The sequence below is a fragment of the Hylobates moloch genome, unplaced genomic scaffold, assembly GCF_009828535.3.
Source record: "Hylobates moloch isolate HMO894 unplaced genomic scaffold, HMol_V3 SCAFFOLD_10, whole genome shotgun sequence".
NCBI lineage: Eukaryota > Metazoa > Chordata > Mammalia > Primates > Hylobatidae > Hylobates > Hylobates moloch.
In genome coordinates, this window is record NW_026652285.1 from 106,892,282 (window position 1) to 106,909,769 (window position 17,488).

Here is a 17,488-nt window from a genome sequence, read left to right on the forward strand (position 1 = left end):
ATGCTGGTGGTGGTGATAGTGATGGTAATGATGTTAGTAGTGTGTTGGTTCTATGGTTTTGGTGCTGGTAGCACTGCTGGTGGTGGTCATGATGCTAGCAGTGTGGTGGTTCTGTGGTTTTGGTGCTGGTGGTGGCCGTGGAGCCTGTGCTAGTGGATGCTGATTGCTATGGGCAGTGTTCTGGTGCAATCCCGTTTAGTCCTCTGCTCTGTGAGGTAGATCTTATTATCCTCTTTTATCAACAAATGGAGGCCTGGAGTAATTAGTCATATGCTGACATCGTCGCAGATGACAAGGGAGGGACCCAGTGCCCAGGTCTCCTGTGGTCAGTGCCTCCCCTGTGCCATTCTTCTCTGGGCAGTGCTGCCAAGGGTCAGGTGGCTTCCTTCTTGGGAGCCTGGACCGACTGAATGTCCCCTGTGCTCAGCGATGCCCCATGTGCCATAAAGCAGTGTCTGCAGGCCCGCTGCTCCGAAAGTCCAGATGTGGAGAAGGAAGGAGCAGCTCAAGCATGCACTATCCGAGTCACAAGTGCAGGCCTTTGTGAGGTCGCCACCCTTTGGATGGCGAGTCTTTGAGGAGGTGGACCCACACCCTTTGGAGAGAGCAAGTCTTTGGGGAGGTGGACCTGCCCCCCAGCCCCTGCCATTGGTGCTGCCATTTCGTCCCTTGGTCTAGAGATGAGGCCCCCTCTCCGAGTTTGCTGAGCTGACCCTTTAGTCCCTGTGGCCAGCTTCAGGGTGTGCATGAGGCTGTGACCTGATCATGCCCCTTCTCTGCACCCATGCGGCCCGCCTCCATGATGGAGACACAGATGTGTCATTTCGCAGCCTCGCACCCAGAGCTGTTGTGAGTAGACTTGACCCTACACGTCTTGGGCTGGTGGCTGCAGGTGAGAATTGGACTGGGACTGGAGGCAGCGAGTGAGGACGTGGCGGGGATAGCAGAAAGTAATTTCCGACGACATGAAAATATTTCTCTAACACTCTCATTAATAGTGTGAAACTCGTTCTCACAGGTGCTGTGAAAACCATGGAAAAAATTATTTAGACCTCACTGGCTTGGGGGCATTTTGTTTTTCCATTTTGTATGACTCATGGATGAAAAATATCAAAGCGAGACTGTAAATGTGACTGGTTTGGGCCCATGGCAGCTGGAACGGGGGAATCTGGTGGTCTCCTACGTGTGCAGCGCTAAGGACGTCAAGGAAGTGGCTCGTGGAGAAGGGGCACCGGTGGCGTCCGGCCAGGCTGCTCTGGCCGTGTCTGTCAGAATCCGCCCGGCCCGGCGGGAGGGAAGCCCTGTGCAAGAGACTGCTGATGATGGCGCCGTACTTGCGGGGAATGCAGTCATGTTCTTAGCTCCTGTTTGCAGAGCCCAGGGCCGGACTCCACGCTCCCAGCAGCCTCTGGGGCCAGCGTTGTTCCGTCCCCTGCTTCAGAAGGGGAAGCATGGCTTAACGTGGTTTGCGAACACACCTGAGATCACTCAGCCAGCAAGGGGCAGGATTCGGATGTGGGCCCAGGTGAACCCAGCTCCAGGCCCTAGCACTGCCCGTGGCTCTCCTAGCCTCTGTCCCTCCCAGTTGGCGTGTTAACTCAGCTGGGCTGCGTTTTGCATGGGAGGTTGGACAACGTGCCCGCCTGCCGGGACAGGGGAGGTTTGTGGCAGGGCCTGGCAGCGGCAGAACAATCTCTCATGGAAAACATGCTTGCTGACCGCTTCTCCCACAGCCTCCAACAAGAAGGGTTTGTCTTAAATAATTATTTGTGTCTCTCTGTTTACCAGCACGAAGCGCTCTGGCTGAAATTAGATGATAAAATCTGCAGGACAAGCAGAGTGCTCAGCTGGGATTCCTGTGGAGCCTGTTTCGGTTGAACGAGGAGGGGGCCTGGGTGCCAGGCAGTCGTGGGGGGCTGGCTCGACCCAGGGATGGGGGCAGTGGGTTGAAAGGAGTCCACGATTAAATGGCAGAGGAGGCACTGAGCATACGATCAGAGGGAGCAGCATCATGAGAAGCAGCCCGGGCTGGGGGCCACGGCCACGGGAGCCTCTAATTTGGTGAGCCCCATGTTTCCCGTCTCCGTGGCCTCAGGCTTACGAGGCTCTCCAGTGAAAACTTTGCAATTTCCTCAGCTCACAACAGAAACGCAGCCTGGATGCGGTCTCATTAGCAGAAAAGGCAGAACTGATTCTCTCAGCAAAATGCTCCCGTCTCTGCCAGAGCCAAGGATAACATCCTCCCGCCGTGGCCGCCGACCCATCTTCCGTCGAACGTGGCCGCCAATTGCGCCGTGGGCAGAGGCTCTGCAGCAGAGCGGAATGGCCGTAATGACCCCGGCCTGGTGGTGGAAACTTCCAGGGCACTTTAATGACCTGGCAGGGGGCAGAATCCAGGAATGTAAAGGGGGAAGCAGTGGTCAGTTATCAGAGCGAGGAATGGCATGAAAACGGCTGCCACCCGCTTCTTTGGGCAGCCACAGGGCCAGCTGTCCGGGGCCGCTGGTGCTGGGTCTTGGCTTTGAAAGTTAAACAGAGTGGTTCAGGGGCTCAGCCCGGGGAGGCCAAGACGTGGAACAGGAGAAGCCTGAATCTGCCAGGCGAATTGGGCAGGTGCCTGCCCCTGCTCCTAGGGCTGTGTGGGCGATGGGACAAGGTTTTGGGAACTGGGAGCCCACGGCCGTTCTGTGTGCAGGATGTGTGACTTGGCACGATGTCCTTGACTCCAAGGTGGGCAGCTCTGGGGTGGGGACTGTGGGGGCCGCAGGCAGAGACTCAGGAGCCCCAGTCAGCCCTCCTCCCATATGCCCTGCGAGAGTGGCGCTGCCTCTCAGGCCCTCCATTGCTGCTTCTGTGAAATGGGGATGGGAGAGTGGAAAGGAGACCTTGCCTTCCTTCTGGGGTGGCCGGGGTGGGGGGCACTGCGAGAATGGGAGTAGGGCCAGACCTGTAAGGAAAGTCCCTTCTGCCGAGGTGTGAGGTAGGGCTGGGAATTGGGTCAGTGTGAAACACCGGGGTCTTTCCCGAAGCGTGCCGGGCACAGGCGCTGCACGCTGAGGATATCTGACATGTCAACACAACCTGTCACGTTGGAGCGGGGAAGTGGGGTGGGCTTAGGACAAGCAGCCTCAAAGACCTGTGGGCTGTTCTTGAGGGAGGGGACTGAGTCCCAGGCACCTCGGGGCCATCTCCAGTGCTGTGCCAGGACCCATGTGTGCCATACATATGCATGCCTATTCACATATGCACACAAGGCATGCCATACCATATACATATGCATAAAAGTGCGTGCGTGCACCCATGTCACACATACACATGCATGTATACTGTGCACACGACATACACATGTATGTCATACACTCACACCACACACATGAATGCAAAACACGTGTGCACAGTACACATATGGCTTCCTGCATGCATGTGCACACCTGCACCAACACGGTACTGGACACATGCACGCACACATAGGTATGCACGCACACACACAGTCACACAACACACCAGGCAACCCCAGATCCTGGCACTTGGCCTGCAAGCGGGCCGTGGGCCTACAAGTGTGGGGTTGCTGGCTGGGCTTCCCTGCGTCCAGTGGGTGTTTGGCCCTGCAGGAGGGCTGGAAAACAGCATGAAGAGGACAGCAGCAAGTGAGCCACAGCACCTCACACGCTTATCTCATGGCCAGGGCAGGACAGGGGCAAGGCGGCGCATCATGCTCCATATCCTGGGTGGCGATCGGCCTCTGCCTTTCCAGGGCAAGGGGGCGGCTCAGGAAGGAGGCGGCTGCCATCGTTGGTAGGAGGACGGAGGATGGGGAGAAAGGAGCAATGAAGGGTGGAGAAGGGGCGTGTCTGAGGAAGGTCGGAGGTGACACCTGTTGCCCTGCTCAGGGATTGGGTGGGTGCCATGAAACCTGGCAGTTAGATGTGACATCAGAGGAGAGCCACGGGCCACTGCTGGGCAGGGCATCAGGTTGGCTCCTTGTGCTTGTGTGCCAGGGGCTCTGATGGCACCTGGGAGGGGGACTGTGGGGACCATGGACCTTTCTGAGGTCGTGGTCAGGCTGCTTGCAGGTTCTTGGGGTCAGAGCCCACCTGTCTGAGAGGGCAGCTGCAGCTAAGAAATTCCTGGGGTGCCTCAGTGCCTCAGGAAGGGTCAGGGCATGGCCCACCGGGCAATTCTGACCTACAGCCAGCCTCTTAGAGGCCCAGGGTTGGGTCCTGGAAGGCTGCAGGCCGAGGTCTCTCTGGGGTTTCTTTGGCTGTGCATGTGCACTGTGACCCAGCCCCAAGCTCCAGCTTCCTGTCCCCATCCCCTGAAAAACCACGAGCTCACCCAAGCCCAAGCAGGGGCTGCCCACCAGCCCCTGGCCCTTTGTTTCCAGGCCACCAGCACCTCCCGCCAGCCAGTGCCGCGCAAGGCTTTGCCAGGAGAGGAGGTTTCGTCGACCAATTTTCCTGGTCTGTAGTTTGGAGCTTGGTTTCGTATCACAGGATGCAGTGTGAAAATGCTCTCAGCATACGACATGAAGTTATGATCCTAGTTTTGTACTGGAAAGACAGTGTGTGCCAGATTATGGCGGCCAGGGTGGGCATGCCCTCTCCAGCACACTGGGGAGTGGCTGCCGGAAGCCCTGGGTTGAGAAGGATTCTGAGGGCACCGGGGCAGATCTCTGCCTAGGGCTTTCTTGAGCTTCGGGCAGAGCTGTGTGTTTGGTCCACACAGCCTGGAGGGGGTCAGGGGAGGCTGAGATTTCCTGTGATGAAATGGGGAGACTGTGGCTCCCAGGGGCTGGTTGCCTGGCTGGTAGGTGGCTGGGCTGGACGTCTCCACATGCTGACACGGCTTCCAGAGAGGAGCCGACTCTGAGTGAATGTTCCAGAAGGAGGAGTACAGACTCAGGAACTGCCAGGGTACCACTGACAGAAGGACGGACGTCCCCGCATCCACGGCTGCTTTGAGGTCTGTGAGGGGCGGCTCCAGTCCTGGCCGCATCTTAGAATCTCATGAGCATTTATGGCTCCTGAATCCCAGGCCCCGCCCCCCCGACCCACCACATGGAGTCTCTGGGGGTGCCAGGATTCCGCGGGTGTCATCTGCTGGGTAGCACACAGTGTGTGGCTGCGCGTGAGTCAGGGAAGATGCCTCTCTCCACCCTGGACCCATCACATCTTTCATCAGTGTTGGACACGGGTCTCAGGGATGCAGGAGGACTTCAGTGCGGCCCTCACTGTCTCCATCCAGGACCCCCCCATGATAACCCTCCAGAGCCCCCTCAACTGTCCCCATCCAGGGCTGTCAGGTTTCCCCCCCATGGGACCCCCATCCAGGGCTGCCCAGGCTCCCCCATAGTACCCCATCTAGGACCACCTTGTAACCTCCCCATAGCACCCATACAGGGCTGCCCAGGACCCCCCATGACCCCATTAGGGCTGTTCTGTGCCTCTCGTCACCCCATGGCACCCCATGACTATGTTTGGATCCCATCACTATCTCGTCTCTGCTCTGAACAGTGGACTAGCCACCAACCCACAGCCGTGAGGGCAGAGCTGGAAGTCCCATGCACCTGGGCCTCTGGACTTGCAGGAATCAGGTGGCCCCAGGCGTGGCCCAGGGCAGAGGCAGGTGTCTCACTGGAGTCCTGCAGGGTGGGTTACAGCCTTTCTCTCAGCTTCTGCTCCTCTTCCTCCCAGTCCTTGTGGGGGTGCAGACATCACGGAGCCCTCTTCTCAGCCCTGCCTGGAAGGTGGCACAGAAGCAGCGATAGCTCGTGCAGCCATGGCGCTGGCCCGTGGGAGGTTGCTGGGCTTCAGGGGAGGCACCTGCTCTGGCTTGGAGCCTGAAGCAGATCCCTCACTATGGCCCCAACTGCCTGGGCTCCCGCAGAGAAGCTCCTGCTCCTCGACAGCCTTGCTGGGCACCCAGGTGTTCAGGGTCCCCTCCCTCACCTGCATGTGTAGGGAAGAAGCAGTGGGTGGGCTGGAAAGAGCCCTGGGCCAGGACCCAGGTCTAGAGTGACCCTGCTTCTGCAGGACTCTGAGCCTGAGCCTTAGCATCTGTGCCTCGGTTTCTCCTCCATGGGGGTGGTGTAGGGCTGGGCAGACCCTTGCCCTTTGGCAGTGGTGCCCACAGAACACACTGGCTCTTTCTAGTGTGAAAATCCACCTGAGGATTTGGTGGGGAAATGATTCGAACGAAGCATGTGCATTTGCAGAGAAGGGGGCACTGGAAGTGAAGGGGCCTCATGCCCTGTCCTACTTATTGTCTGTTCACTGCTGCAGTCTGGGGGTGTGGTGGGCAGCCCACAAAGCAGGGCTGGCTGAGGGTCAGGTCAGCCTGGGATCAGAGTGCAGGGCACCTGGGGACACCTCAGGCTTTGTCCCCCTTTGTGGGTGTTCATTACCTAGCCTTGGGCCCTGATGGTCGTGCAGGTGTGCCTGGGTGCTGTGTGCCCACATGCCCTGAGACCAGTGCCAGCGCCTTATGCAGGACCTGCAAGGTATGGCTGCTGTACTGGACACCCTGGGGTACGGGGTTGTGCCAGACACACCCATGATCCGAGGAGCGTGGGGCTTCTGGGGAAGCAGAGCTGGATCCAGGGGTGCACCAGGGCCCAGCACCACAGCTGCCCCTGAAGGCCCCTGAGGCTTCTCTTCCTTCTTTGAAGTGCCTTTGGAGAACATATATTCAGATGTCAAATTGCCAGCTGAAAGGAGAACATATTTTATTTGAACTGGATGAAATTTGATCCAGAAGTCATGTTGCTTAATAAAAGTGTGTGGTTTTGATTCACTGTTCCTCCTTGTCTGCTGGAGAACTTGAAATATGGGCCAGGAGCCTCTAGCATCCAAAGATGGGGGAGAGAGAGAAGGAAAAAGAGGGAGAGCGAGGGAGAGGGAGAGGGAGAGGGAGGTGGGGCAGGTGGGCAGCTCTGCTGGCCTTGGGGTGGAGAGTGGGGCATCCCATTTGAGGGTTGGCGTCAGGGAGGGAAGGTGTGAAATGCTGAGGGCTGTGCTCATCAGGGCCCCACTCTTGCTTCCTCCTCAAAATGCCTCCAGTTTGCTGTGATGGGGTCTCAGGGGCAGGGGGCAGTAGCAGGTAGCTGTCCTCGGTCACTCCCCTTCCCGTGCTCTGTCCCTTTGTGGGCCACAGCCCCCGAGGTGAAGTCTGGAAGGAGAGGAACCTGTCACCCAGTGCCCTCCTCAGCCCAGCAGATGCCCCAGCCCAGGGAACAGGTGCAAGCTCAGCTCCCGACGACCGCCAACCCTCAGCTGCTTCCTGCACCGCTGTCCTGAGGCGCCACTGTCCTGAGGCACCACTGAGGCATCCTGCGGAGAGGAAGGACCCGGGTTGGAGGGGGCTCGGCGGTGCTGTCCATGATGTGGGGTGATGCGGGGGGTTACAGTCCCTGAAACTTCAGATGAGGCAGTAGGTACGTGGCGGCCAGGGACGCCCCATGCTCTGGGCCTGATGCCTGCGGGAAGAGCACCCGTCTCTGTGCTGCTCCATCTGTTCTGAGATGTGGGGACAGGGGAGGCAGGGCTGGGTCAGCTAGTGTCAGGGGCCCCGCTGCATGCATAGGCTCCAGGTCCTGGCCACTGCTTCTGTGGCTCTGCAGTTGGGGCCAGTGATGTCTCCTGTCCCAGCCTCTTCTATCTGTTAAATGGTGGTGACAGAAATTTCCCTTGTGAGTCCTGAGTCCTGCAAGGGAATGGGTGCTGGCGTGCACCCAGGCACCGGGCAGATCTCAGAACCCTGGCTGCACCCTTCTGGATGGGGCGAGGCAGGGGCAGGTGGGCAGAAGGGCTGTGGCCGGGCTATGGCACAGTGGTGCCGAGAAAGGTGGGTCTGTCTGCCTGTGACCCAGAGGCAGGTATGGATGTGGATGTGTGGCTGAAGTCAGGAGCAGGAACTTACCACCTGGCAGAGCTGCCTCGAGAGTTGGATGGGCTTGGGGAGGGTTCTGAGCTCCTCGCTCATCATTTGAGGTTTTTAAACACGAGTTGGGGTCACCCACGGTAACCACAGACACATACCCCACTTTCTTCCCCTTTTTGGTGCTGAGAGCCATTTCCTGTTGAGCCCCAGGGTCCTCCCCTCGGCCCCTGCCTCGCACCACTCCCTTCCCTCGGCCCCTGCCTCACACCACTCCCTCGCCTCTCAGGAGGACTGTCCTGGCTGCTGTGGCCTCATCCCTGCCACCCTCTCACACCTGCTGTTGGGCCCCCACCCTGCGTCCTGCATCAGCCTTCTGCTGACCCCCAGTTCATCCAAACCTACTGCCCGCTGAGGGCTTTTCCTGAGCACGTGCCTTCCCCCATTGACCTCAGAATCTTTTGCTTTACTTCTTGAGTGCCTTCTGTATACAAGGAGTTTTGCCTGGAGGACTCCACAGCTCTGTGAGGTTGATGCTGCTCTTTTATGCTAAGTTTCTCAGAGAGAAAGCAGGGAGCAGAGAGGAGTGTGTGAGCAGGCTCATCCCAGGCCACACAGCCAGGCAACGGCTGGAGCTGGCGTGCAGGCCGGGCCTGTCTGGCAGCACAGAGCTTGCTGCTTTTCCGAGTGTGCCTGCGGGCTGGGATTCCCTCCGCCCCGCCTGTGTGCCTGGTGGTTGTGGTCCTCCCACCCGCTCCATCCAAGTCTCAGTGCCTGTCTTGCTGCGGCCAGACCCTCACACCAAAAGTCTTCGTGGAAGAGAGCAGCCCTCGGAACAATGATGGGTGTGCTCACAGAGCTCACAGCTGTGAATGTCTCCCAGCCCTTCCCAGAACACTGGCACCCTGGGACTGAGGGTGACTCGCCAGGGTCAGAAGTACACAGCGCAAAACCAGGTCACAGCCACCGTGGCTGCAGGCCAGAGTCTTCATGGCAGAGACAAAGGTGTCACTAGACTCCTCCTGGCCCAGAGAGGGGCCTCGGCAGGGGGAGGTGGTGCCTCTGCCTGGATGGAGTGAAGGCTCAGATGAACCAGGCTCGGATGAACCGTGGAGAACTTGCCATCCTCCAGATGGGGTTGGGCACCCTGACCCTGTAGCCTGCTGGCTACTGTGGCTCTGGAAAAGTGTGCAGATGTGATGCAGGGTGGCAAGATGGGCTCCAGACCCAGGGCACTCAGCACCTGGCCCTGCCCCAAGTCCCCTTGCCTGCGGCACCGTCTCTGGTGGCGGGATGCCAGCACCCGGACATGGTCCTCCAAGTTCTTTTCCCTCCCTTGAGTGTGGTGGGGTGTGGAGTGGTTGGCATCTTGCAGGCTGCCTTGGGCTGATCCTGCCCCACCTGCTGGGGGACCCTGGACAGGTGACCTCACAGAGCCTCGGTTTCCTCTATTGTAGAGTGGGGATTAGTCGGACACAATTCATAGGGTTCTTGAGGGCACAGAGAGACCACATGCAGGCTCTTTACCTAGTACTTGATCTGTGGTAAACATGATCTAAATCGTCATCACTGTCATTACTATAATCATTACTATATTGGTCGGCTTCTATGCATCTGATTATGGTCAAAAGATCCTCTGCTTTGGAACATCCAGGGTGCTGCCAGGGTGACTCCTAGCATGCCTGTCATCTTCATCTCTGCAGATAGCGTTTATGAGACCTGCATTTCTTATTCCTAGTAGCAGCCCTTTTATTTCTGCTGTGTACACATCATGGTGAGAGAATAATGGAATAAATTGTTTACACATCGTGGTTAGAGGAAGAAGGAATAAGTGCTTGCATGCTTTTCCTGGCTGACACAGTTAGACTGTAGGCTGCTCACAACGAATCCGAAAGTTCAGTTGTTAGCAGCGTGGGTTCACCCGCCTTGTAGGGTGGGGCGGTACTTCCTTCCCTTTTGTGGTTGAATGATATTCCGTTCTATGCATATACCACACTCTGTTTATCCATTTAGCTGTCGGTAAACATGTGGGTTGCATTTATCTTTTGGCCATTGTGACTAATGCTACTATGAACACTTGTATACATTTATTTGTTTGAGTCCCTGTTTTGTTTGGAGGGTGAACTGATTTGGGTGAATTGTTTATGCACCTGTTTCAGTTCCTGAGATTGGAATTACTGGTCATATGGTATTTCTAGTTTTAACTTTTTGATAAACCAGACATCACCTCTTTAAGAATACTCTCTCCTCTAGTGGTTGAGGGGTAATGGCAAAGGAGGCAGGGTACCTCCAAGCCCTCAGGATCTAGGGTGGGTGAGAGTGCAGGCTGTTTCTCACAACAGGCAAAAGCTACCAGCACGGCACTGGCATCTGGCAGGTGCTCAACAGGTGTCTGATAAATGGATGAGTGAATGGGTGGTGGATTGATGGCTGGGTGGGTAGATGGGTGGATAGACAGATGAATGGATGGGTGGATGGGTGGAAGAATGAATAGAGGGATGGACAGATGAATGGAAGGATGTATGTATCTAGATAGATAGATGGATGGATGAATTAATGAGTGGATAGATGGCTGAGTGGATGGATGGACAGGTGGATAGGTGGATGAGTGGATGGATGGGTGAATGGGTTGAAGGATGAGTGGATGGATGGATAGATGGATAGGAGGATGTGTATATGCAGATGGATGGATGCATGGATGGATAAGTGAATGAGTGGACAGATGGGTGGAGGAGTGGATGGATAGAGGGTTTAATGGATGGATGGATAGACAGGTGAATGGGTGAATGGATGGATAGATGGATGGATGGGTGGATGGGTGAATGGATGGAAGGACTGGTAGATGTAGATGGATAGGTGGATAGATGGGTGAATGGATGAATGAATGAGTGGATAGATGGATGGATGGATGAGTGAATGGGTGGATGGATGGATGGATGGATGGATGGGCCAGCCTAGCTTGAGTGTCTTTTGTGAGTGGCAGCTTCTAGGGAGAATGTTTGGCTCTGAGGACAAGCTCGTCTCGTGGCTTGGTCTGGACTTTGCCCTGCTTCAAGGCATGGGGCTGTGTCTCCCAGGTCCCCATGCGAGTGCTCTGTGAGCTGCTTTTTCATGAGCGTCTGTTCTTTTCCAGGGTGACATCCAGCAGCTGCTCTTTGTCTCGGACCACCGGGCAGCTTATGATTACTGCGAGCACTACAGCCCTGACTGTGACACTGCAGTACCTGACACCCCACAGTCGCAGGACCCCAATCCAGATGAATATGTGAGTTAACTCTGGCTGGGATCTTGGAGGGCACGAGCAGACTACTTGGGATGGTTGGCGAAGGGACATATAAGCCATGGGATCCTTATTTTAAATAAATCCACTGGGTGGGAATTCAGAGGGACCTAGGAGGTAAACATTGGGATATCTGACTCACTTTACTAAATAGCACTGCCCAGAGTGATAGGGTCACAGAGTTTGTCATCAATAACCCTCTCCTTTAACCTTTTGAACAAGCTCCTTGATGGTGAATGCCCAGTGCTCTCTCACCCTTGGGCTTGACCTTGATGGGGTATTTGTGAGCACAGATGCCACAGGTGTCCCCCACGGACTGGATCCACTGGAGAGGCCATGTGCAGCTCGCCAAAGAGGACACAGCCTGGGCTTTCTACTGTAGAATGGCCAGCCCTCGGATCCCTTGAGTATAGAGTGTTCTGTAGAGTGGCAGCCACGTGCCTGACACCTTTGTCCCTCTTCCACCATGTCCATGGGTCAGCTGTCCTCCCCCTCCCACCCCACACCCTCGCGGCACTGCAGTTTTTCTTATTTGCAGTTCTTCCTGTCACCTGTGCATGAAAATGCTCTCCCACGCCCTGGGCCCATTGCCTCTCATTTCTCATCCGTAATATTAAATCCTGTTTATTTCTCCTTGGGTCTTCCTTCTTTCACCACCAGTCAGGAGAGAAGGAAGGGTAGCTTTCAGGAAGCTGTGGAACCCCATGGCCCAGGCTGCATCTTACAAACCCCAGGAGGGGCAGGACAGAGCTCCCAGCTGAGTCCCTGCTGCCCCGGCCTCCTGCCAGGCTCCTCCCAGCTCCTGGTGTGGGAATGGGCTCAGGACAAGGCCTACTCTGTCCCAGTGAAACCCTTCCCGTGGGGTCCCTGGGCTTTGAGGCTTGGGGCTGAAGACCCGGGAGCCTGCTGGTGACATGGTGACGGCTGCACAGACTGCCATTCTGTTGATTGTTCTGGCCTGGGTTCCAAAGGGCCAGAAGCCTTCACCTTTGAGGGCTCATCTTTCTCTGCCTGCTCGAGGGGACCGGTGTCCCCCCCACTTTCTCTCTTGTGCTTCTGATGAGGCTGCGTCAGCTTTCCAAGTTGCTGGAGAGGGAGGAACCCCATCCGGGGACCCACAGGGAGGTTCACGCCTGGGGCGGGACGGGGCGTCGTGGCGCTCAGTCTTCGCAGCCAGATCTGGAGGTTGCGGAAGGACAGCAGGCTGGTTGCTCTGTGGGCTCCGCTGCTTCCTCACGGGCCTGCAATTCGCTTTCAGTACACGGAAGGAGACGGCGAGGGTGAGACCTATTACTACGAATACCCCTACTACGAAGACCCCGAAGACCTAGGGAAGGAGCCCACCCCCAGCAAGAAGCCCGTGGAAGCTGCCAGAGAAACCACAGAGGTCCCCGAGGTCTGGGCTGAGCGGGGGACTGGGTTGGGCTGGGTCCCTCAAGGCTGTGGTGCAGGGGAGGGCGAGGCCGGGAGAGGTTGTGTCAGGGTGGAGGGTTGGGGGCTGTCTGGTGAAGGTTGTGGGGGCAGCTCAGTGAGGGAGCCAGCTGTTGCGGGCTGTCTGGTCAAGGTTTCGGGGGCAGCTCAGTGAAGGAGCCGGCTGTTGCTATCCGAGCTTCGCTGTCAGGGGGCGTATCGGGCTTTCTGCCGTGAGGAGGACGTTGGGAGATGCAAGGTATACAGGGGAGCATCTGCCAGCATCTCTGGGCCCCGGCCCCGGTCCCCACCCTGTACCAGGCACAGGGCTTGAGCAGGCCCAGGATGAATTTGGTTCTCGGGCTCCTTAAGTGTAGGTGCAGCTATGGTGGGAGAGGAGAGAGGGGAGCTCAGAGGCTCCCCCAGGGGATGACGCAGTCTGAGGTCAGCCTCGGGTCCTCCCCGCTCTGGGCTGTCATCCCCTCACCTCTGAAATTGGGGAGGGTTGTGAGGGTGTGTGGGCGGCAGTGAGAGCCGGAGGGTCACACCTAGCAGGGCCTGGGCCCCGTGCAGGAGTGCATATGGGTGGGTGTCCTGCACATGGGTGGGTGTCCTCCTGGGGAGGAGGCTGTCCAGCCTCAGAGCCATTGTCAGAGGTAAAGAGGGTGGGGTGTGAGCATGGGCAGTGTGCGTGTGTGCATGAACGAGTGTGTGTGAGCATGTGGCATGCAGGCATGGGTGTGCATGAGCCTGCATGTGTGTGAGAGTGTGTGTGAGCGTGTGTGCATGCAGGCACAGGTGTGCATGAACCTGCGTGTGTGTGTGTGTGTGAGCGTGTGTGCACATAGGCACGGGTGTGCATGAGCCTGTGTGTGCGAGCATGTGTGTATCTTCTGGGGAAAGGTGACCTGGTCATCTCACATTGCTCTGAGAGCCTGGAATGTTTTGCTACTTTTGTTTTTTCAATATTGAGATATGATTCGCCCTTTTCTGGTGTGTAACTGGGTGGGTTTGAGTCCATTCTGAGCACGCTTAGTGACTGGGGGCTCGCAGCTGAGCTGCCTTCCTCCCACTTGCTCTGCCCCCAAGCCCCGTGGATGGTGGCGGCCCCTGCACCGAGTCTCTGGGCCTCTTGATAGGCCCGGGCTCCAGGCGTTGCCACTGAGATGCCTGCACCTGGACATGCGGCAAGTCCCAGACCTGGCACCGCTGCCAGCCTCCACCCTGACTCCAGCTGTCTCTGCCCTTGGCTCCCAGGAGCTGACCCCGACCCCCACGGAAGCTGCTCCCATGCCTGAAACCAGTGAAGGGGCTGGGAAGGAAGAGGACGTTGGCATCGGGGACTATGACTACGTGCCCAGTGAGGACTACTACACGCCCTCGCCTTACGATGACCTCACCTATGGCGAGGGGGAGGAGAACCCCGACCAGCCCACAGACCCAGGCGCCGGGGCCGAGATTCCCACCAGCACCGCCAGCACCTCCAACTCCTCCGACGTAATGTCTTTCCTTCCCATTGGTTTGGTCTGGGGCAGCGGGCCAAGGGCCGGGGCTGGGGCCACAGTGCTGAGCTCCCTTCTTACTCCAATTCTCACCTTGGTGTCCTCCGGTGGCCCCTGTGTTCTGCCACACCCTGGCCCTGGGCCCTTTGCAGCTGGGCAGTGTCATACTCCCCAGGGGAGGCCACTGCTGAACAAGTCTGGAATCCCTGGTTTGCTGGGTTGATCTCAATGTGGTCAATTTTTCACCTGGAAAATGGGTAGAATGACCCCAGCCCTTCCGGTCTTTGAGGATTCAGGTGGAAATTGGATGAGGAGGGGGGTGGCTTGTGGACAGAGTCCCTGCCTGTGGCCTGGGTGTGGCCAGGCAGGATGGGGCTGGGAGCCAGGATCCAGACAAATACAGCGAAGCAGGAGCTGGGGCCGCCTTGGCTGGGATGGGGGCTGACTGTCAGCAGACAGGTCTGAAAGCTCTGCCCGAGACCTTGGAAAGTTAGCTCACATTTCTGGACCTCGGGGTTCTCCTTTCCAACATGGCACTGACAGTTCCTGTCTCTGGGGGCTGTGAAATTTTCAGGTTTGGGAGGAGTCTTGCATAGCATGTAGCACATGGCCGATGCTTAACACAGCCACTGTGTGATGCAGAATCTCCACTGCCAGAGAGGACACCTCATTCCAGCAGGTCCAGACCCCTGCGTCTGCAGCACCGCACTGGGATGCATTATCGCAAGACCCTGGGGTTGTGGGGTGGAGCCCCTGCCTGAGCGGGTGCACGGGTGTGCCAGCTCCATGGAGTGCCAGCTCCGTGGTGTGCCCTCATGCCAGGGCAGTCTGGGATGATAATTCTTCATTGTGGGAGGGAGAAGATGCATAAAGAGGCCGCCAGGGGACACGGGACCTCTCCTTGTGGGTTGGACTCCAGACTCCAAGCATTGTGTAGCTTAGGAGGCTGCTGGTCTTGAAGTCCTGGAGTTGTCAGACCTGGAGCCCTCAGAGGCGGTCTCTCCCAGAGGGGGGTCTCCGCCCAGTGGACCGGGTAGCCATGGTGCCAGCACAGGGCCTGATGGATCTGGGATCTCTGCCCGGTTGACGGGATAGCCACAGTGCCCGCCCAGGGCCTGATGGAGAGGCAGTACCTGGTGCATTTGCGAGGCGACCCTGCGCCTTCCTCTCCCTCTGCAGCCAGCTCCGCCTCCAGGGGAAGGTGCGGATGACTTGGAGGGGGAGTTCACTGAGGAAACGATCAGGAACCTTGACGAGAACTACTACGACCCCTACTACGACCCCACCAACTCCCCGTCGGAGATCGGGCCGGGAATGCCGGCGAACCAGGATACCATCTATGAAGGGGTGAGAGGGTGCAGGCCCCCATTCCGGATGGGGCTGGAGGGCTGGCGGGAAATCATGGGGGCTCCTGCCCAAGAGCCTCCTCAGGGGTGGAGCTCTACGGGCAGCTCAAGTGTTGCACCCTGTTCCCAAAACTGTATTTTTAAAGAGACCTCAGTGCCTCGAATTTGCTCTGAATAGCGTGTGCATCGCGGCCTGTTTCTTCGTTACTAGTTGCACGGGCTCCCGTGGGCCCGGGCTTTGTCGCGCTCCTGCCATCCTCCTGGGCCTGGGGAGATGCCCAGCTATGATAGCGCTCTCGGCCTTGTGAAATCGGGCAGATTTTGTGTAATCGGGCAGATTTTGTGTAATCTGGACTTTCTTTCTCACTTTTCTCTCCAATTCTCTCTCCATCTGCCTTTTATCACCCCCAGATTGGAGGACCTCGGGGCGAGAAAGGCCAAAAGGGAGAACCAGCGATTATCGAGCCGGTGAGGATGTTTTCTCATTGTCTCCCTGTGCCGGGGCATCCGCTGCTTGGGGGCACGGCGGGTGTGTAGGGCATGACCAGGTCCGTGGGCCCCTGCACCTGCCAGCACTGGGTGACTTCGAGGAACCACCTGGTCTCGTGGAGTCCACGCACCACTCGTCACCAGGACTTGTGAAGAATCCCCTCGGGTAGGGGATGTTCTGGACTGTGATGGAGGGGGCGGGATAGGTGCTGATCAAAGCTGGTCCTGCACCCAAACTCTGGGCATCTCAGTGCTTGTCAGTTTCACCTGGGATGAAAAGCAGCTCAGAGCTGTCCAGTGGAAGTGGAGTCCCCTTTGAGGGGTGGAGGAGAGGATGTAAATGGCCCATCCCTTGTAAAAGATGCGCACGGCAGTGGTAGGGAATAGTTAACACGTGGCCGTACCTCTCCGCGTCTGTTACGCAACCGTTTGGAGTAAGTTTGCAGAAGCTGTTGAAACATGGAATACTGTTTATGAAACTTTGTCAAGGGAATGAAATAAAACAGCACTGTGCTGAAATTCCAGCTGAGCAAAACCCAACTATGTTAGGTAATGAGATCACGGGAGAGTTAAAAAAGTTACTGTTGATAACGCCCTCAAGTGTGGGACTGTAGCGGAGGATGTTCTAGATGCCCCTCCTGGGTTGGTGCGTTTGGTGGGGGCCCTGCCCCATACTGGGATGTCCTTGTCCCTCAGGGGGCCATGGCCTGGCTGGGAGGCCTCCAGTTCTCCCTGGGGTCTCAGAGCCGCTAAGGTCTTGACACCCCGCCCCGCCGCCGGCAGGCAAGATGCCCTGTGATCAGCTGGGCAGGGAGTCCTGCAGCTGCATATGGTGGGCATGACCTGAGAGCAGGGAGGAGCCATCGCCAAGGCCCACCCTGCCATGGTGTCCAAGTACCCATAGGAGGAGGTGCGCGTCCTGCACCACGGCCAGTCACGAGGCTGGGGGCGGCTGTTTGTTCTGCCGCCAGGACTCAGTTCCTGAGGGCTGAGCTCAGGATACACCTTGGGGGCTCCCAGAAGCCCCCTGACCTTGCCGTTCCCAGAATGTGCAGTCATGGTGACCCACCACCCTCCTGTAGAGCTGGGGACATTCTCTTGGAACCTTGACGGATGGCACTTAGCAGGCCTTTATCCCCCTGGAATCTGTTTGAAGCCCGTGGCCAGGGCAGACGGGATGTGTCCCACCTCTGGGGTGGAATTCCCAGGGTCCAGGGCTTCACCCCTTCCTGGCCTATGGAAGCATCTGGATGGCTCTCGTGGGGCTCCACGCCCTTGCTGCAGGCCCAGCCCAGGGGTGGGACCTGCCAGTGCCTACAGACACATCCTTTTCTCAGACCCCCTTTCCAGTGCTCTCTGGGGGTCCAGGGAAGACAGAGCTTGTCTGAGGCAGAAGGGTCATGGGCTGCAGGGCAAGGGGGTGCTGAGGCATGAAGAGAGACTCTGAGGCCAGGGTTCTCCTGCTCAGCAATGTGGAAAACCTCAGAGCCAGGCCTGGGCCCAGGGAGCAGAGTGGCTGTGGGGGAGAGTGACAGCCGTCCACCTGGGCGGACCCACCCAGAAGCAGGGGACTGCCGGCCTGCTCT

General features: G+C 57.7%; 1 protein-coding gene across 1 annotated transcript in view; it reads left to right on the forward strand.

Annotated features, from left to right (window-relative positions):
• Positions 1-17,488, forward strand: part of COL5A1 (collagen type V alpha 1 chain) — a 202,522-nt gene that overhangs the window by 77,680 nt on the left and 107,354 nt on the right. The window contains exons 5-9 of the mRNA XM_058445929.1: positions 11,009-11,140; positions 12,414-12,551; positions 13,823-14,062; positions 15,247-15,414; positions 15,825-15,881. Coding sequence (XP_058301912.1) covers positions 11,009-11,140; positions 12,414-12,551; positions 13,823-14,062; positions 15,247-15,414; positions 15,825-15,881 — 735 coding nt within the window. The remainder of the gene's footprint in view (positions 1-11,008; positions 11,141-12,413; positions 12,552-13,822; positions 14,063-15,246; positions 15,415-15,824; positions 15,882-17,488) is intronic.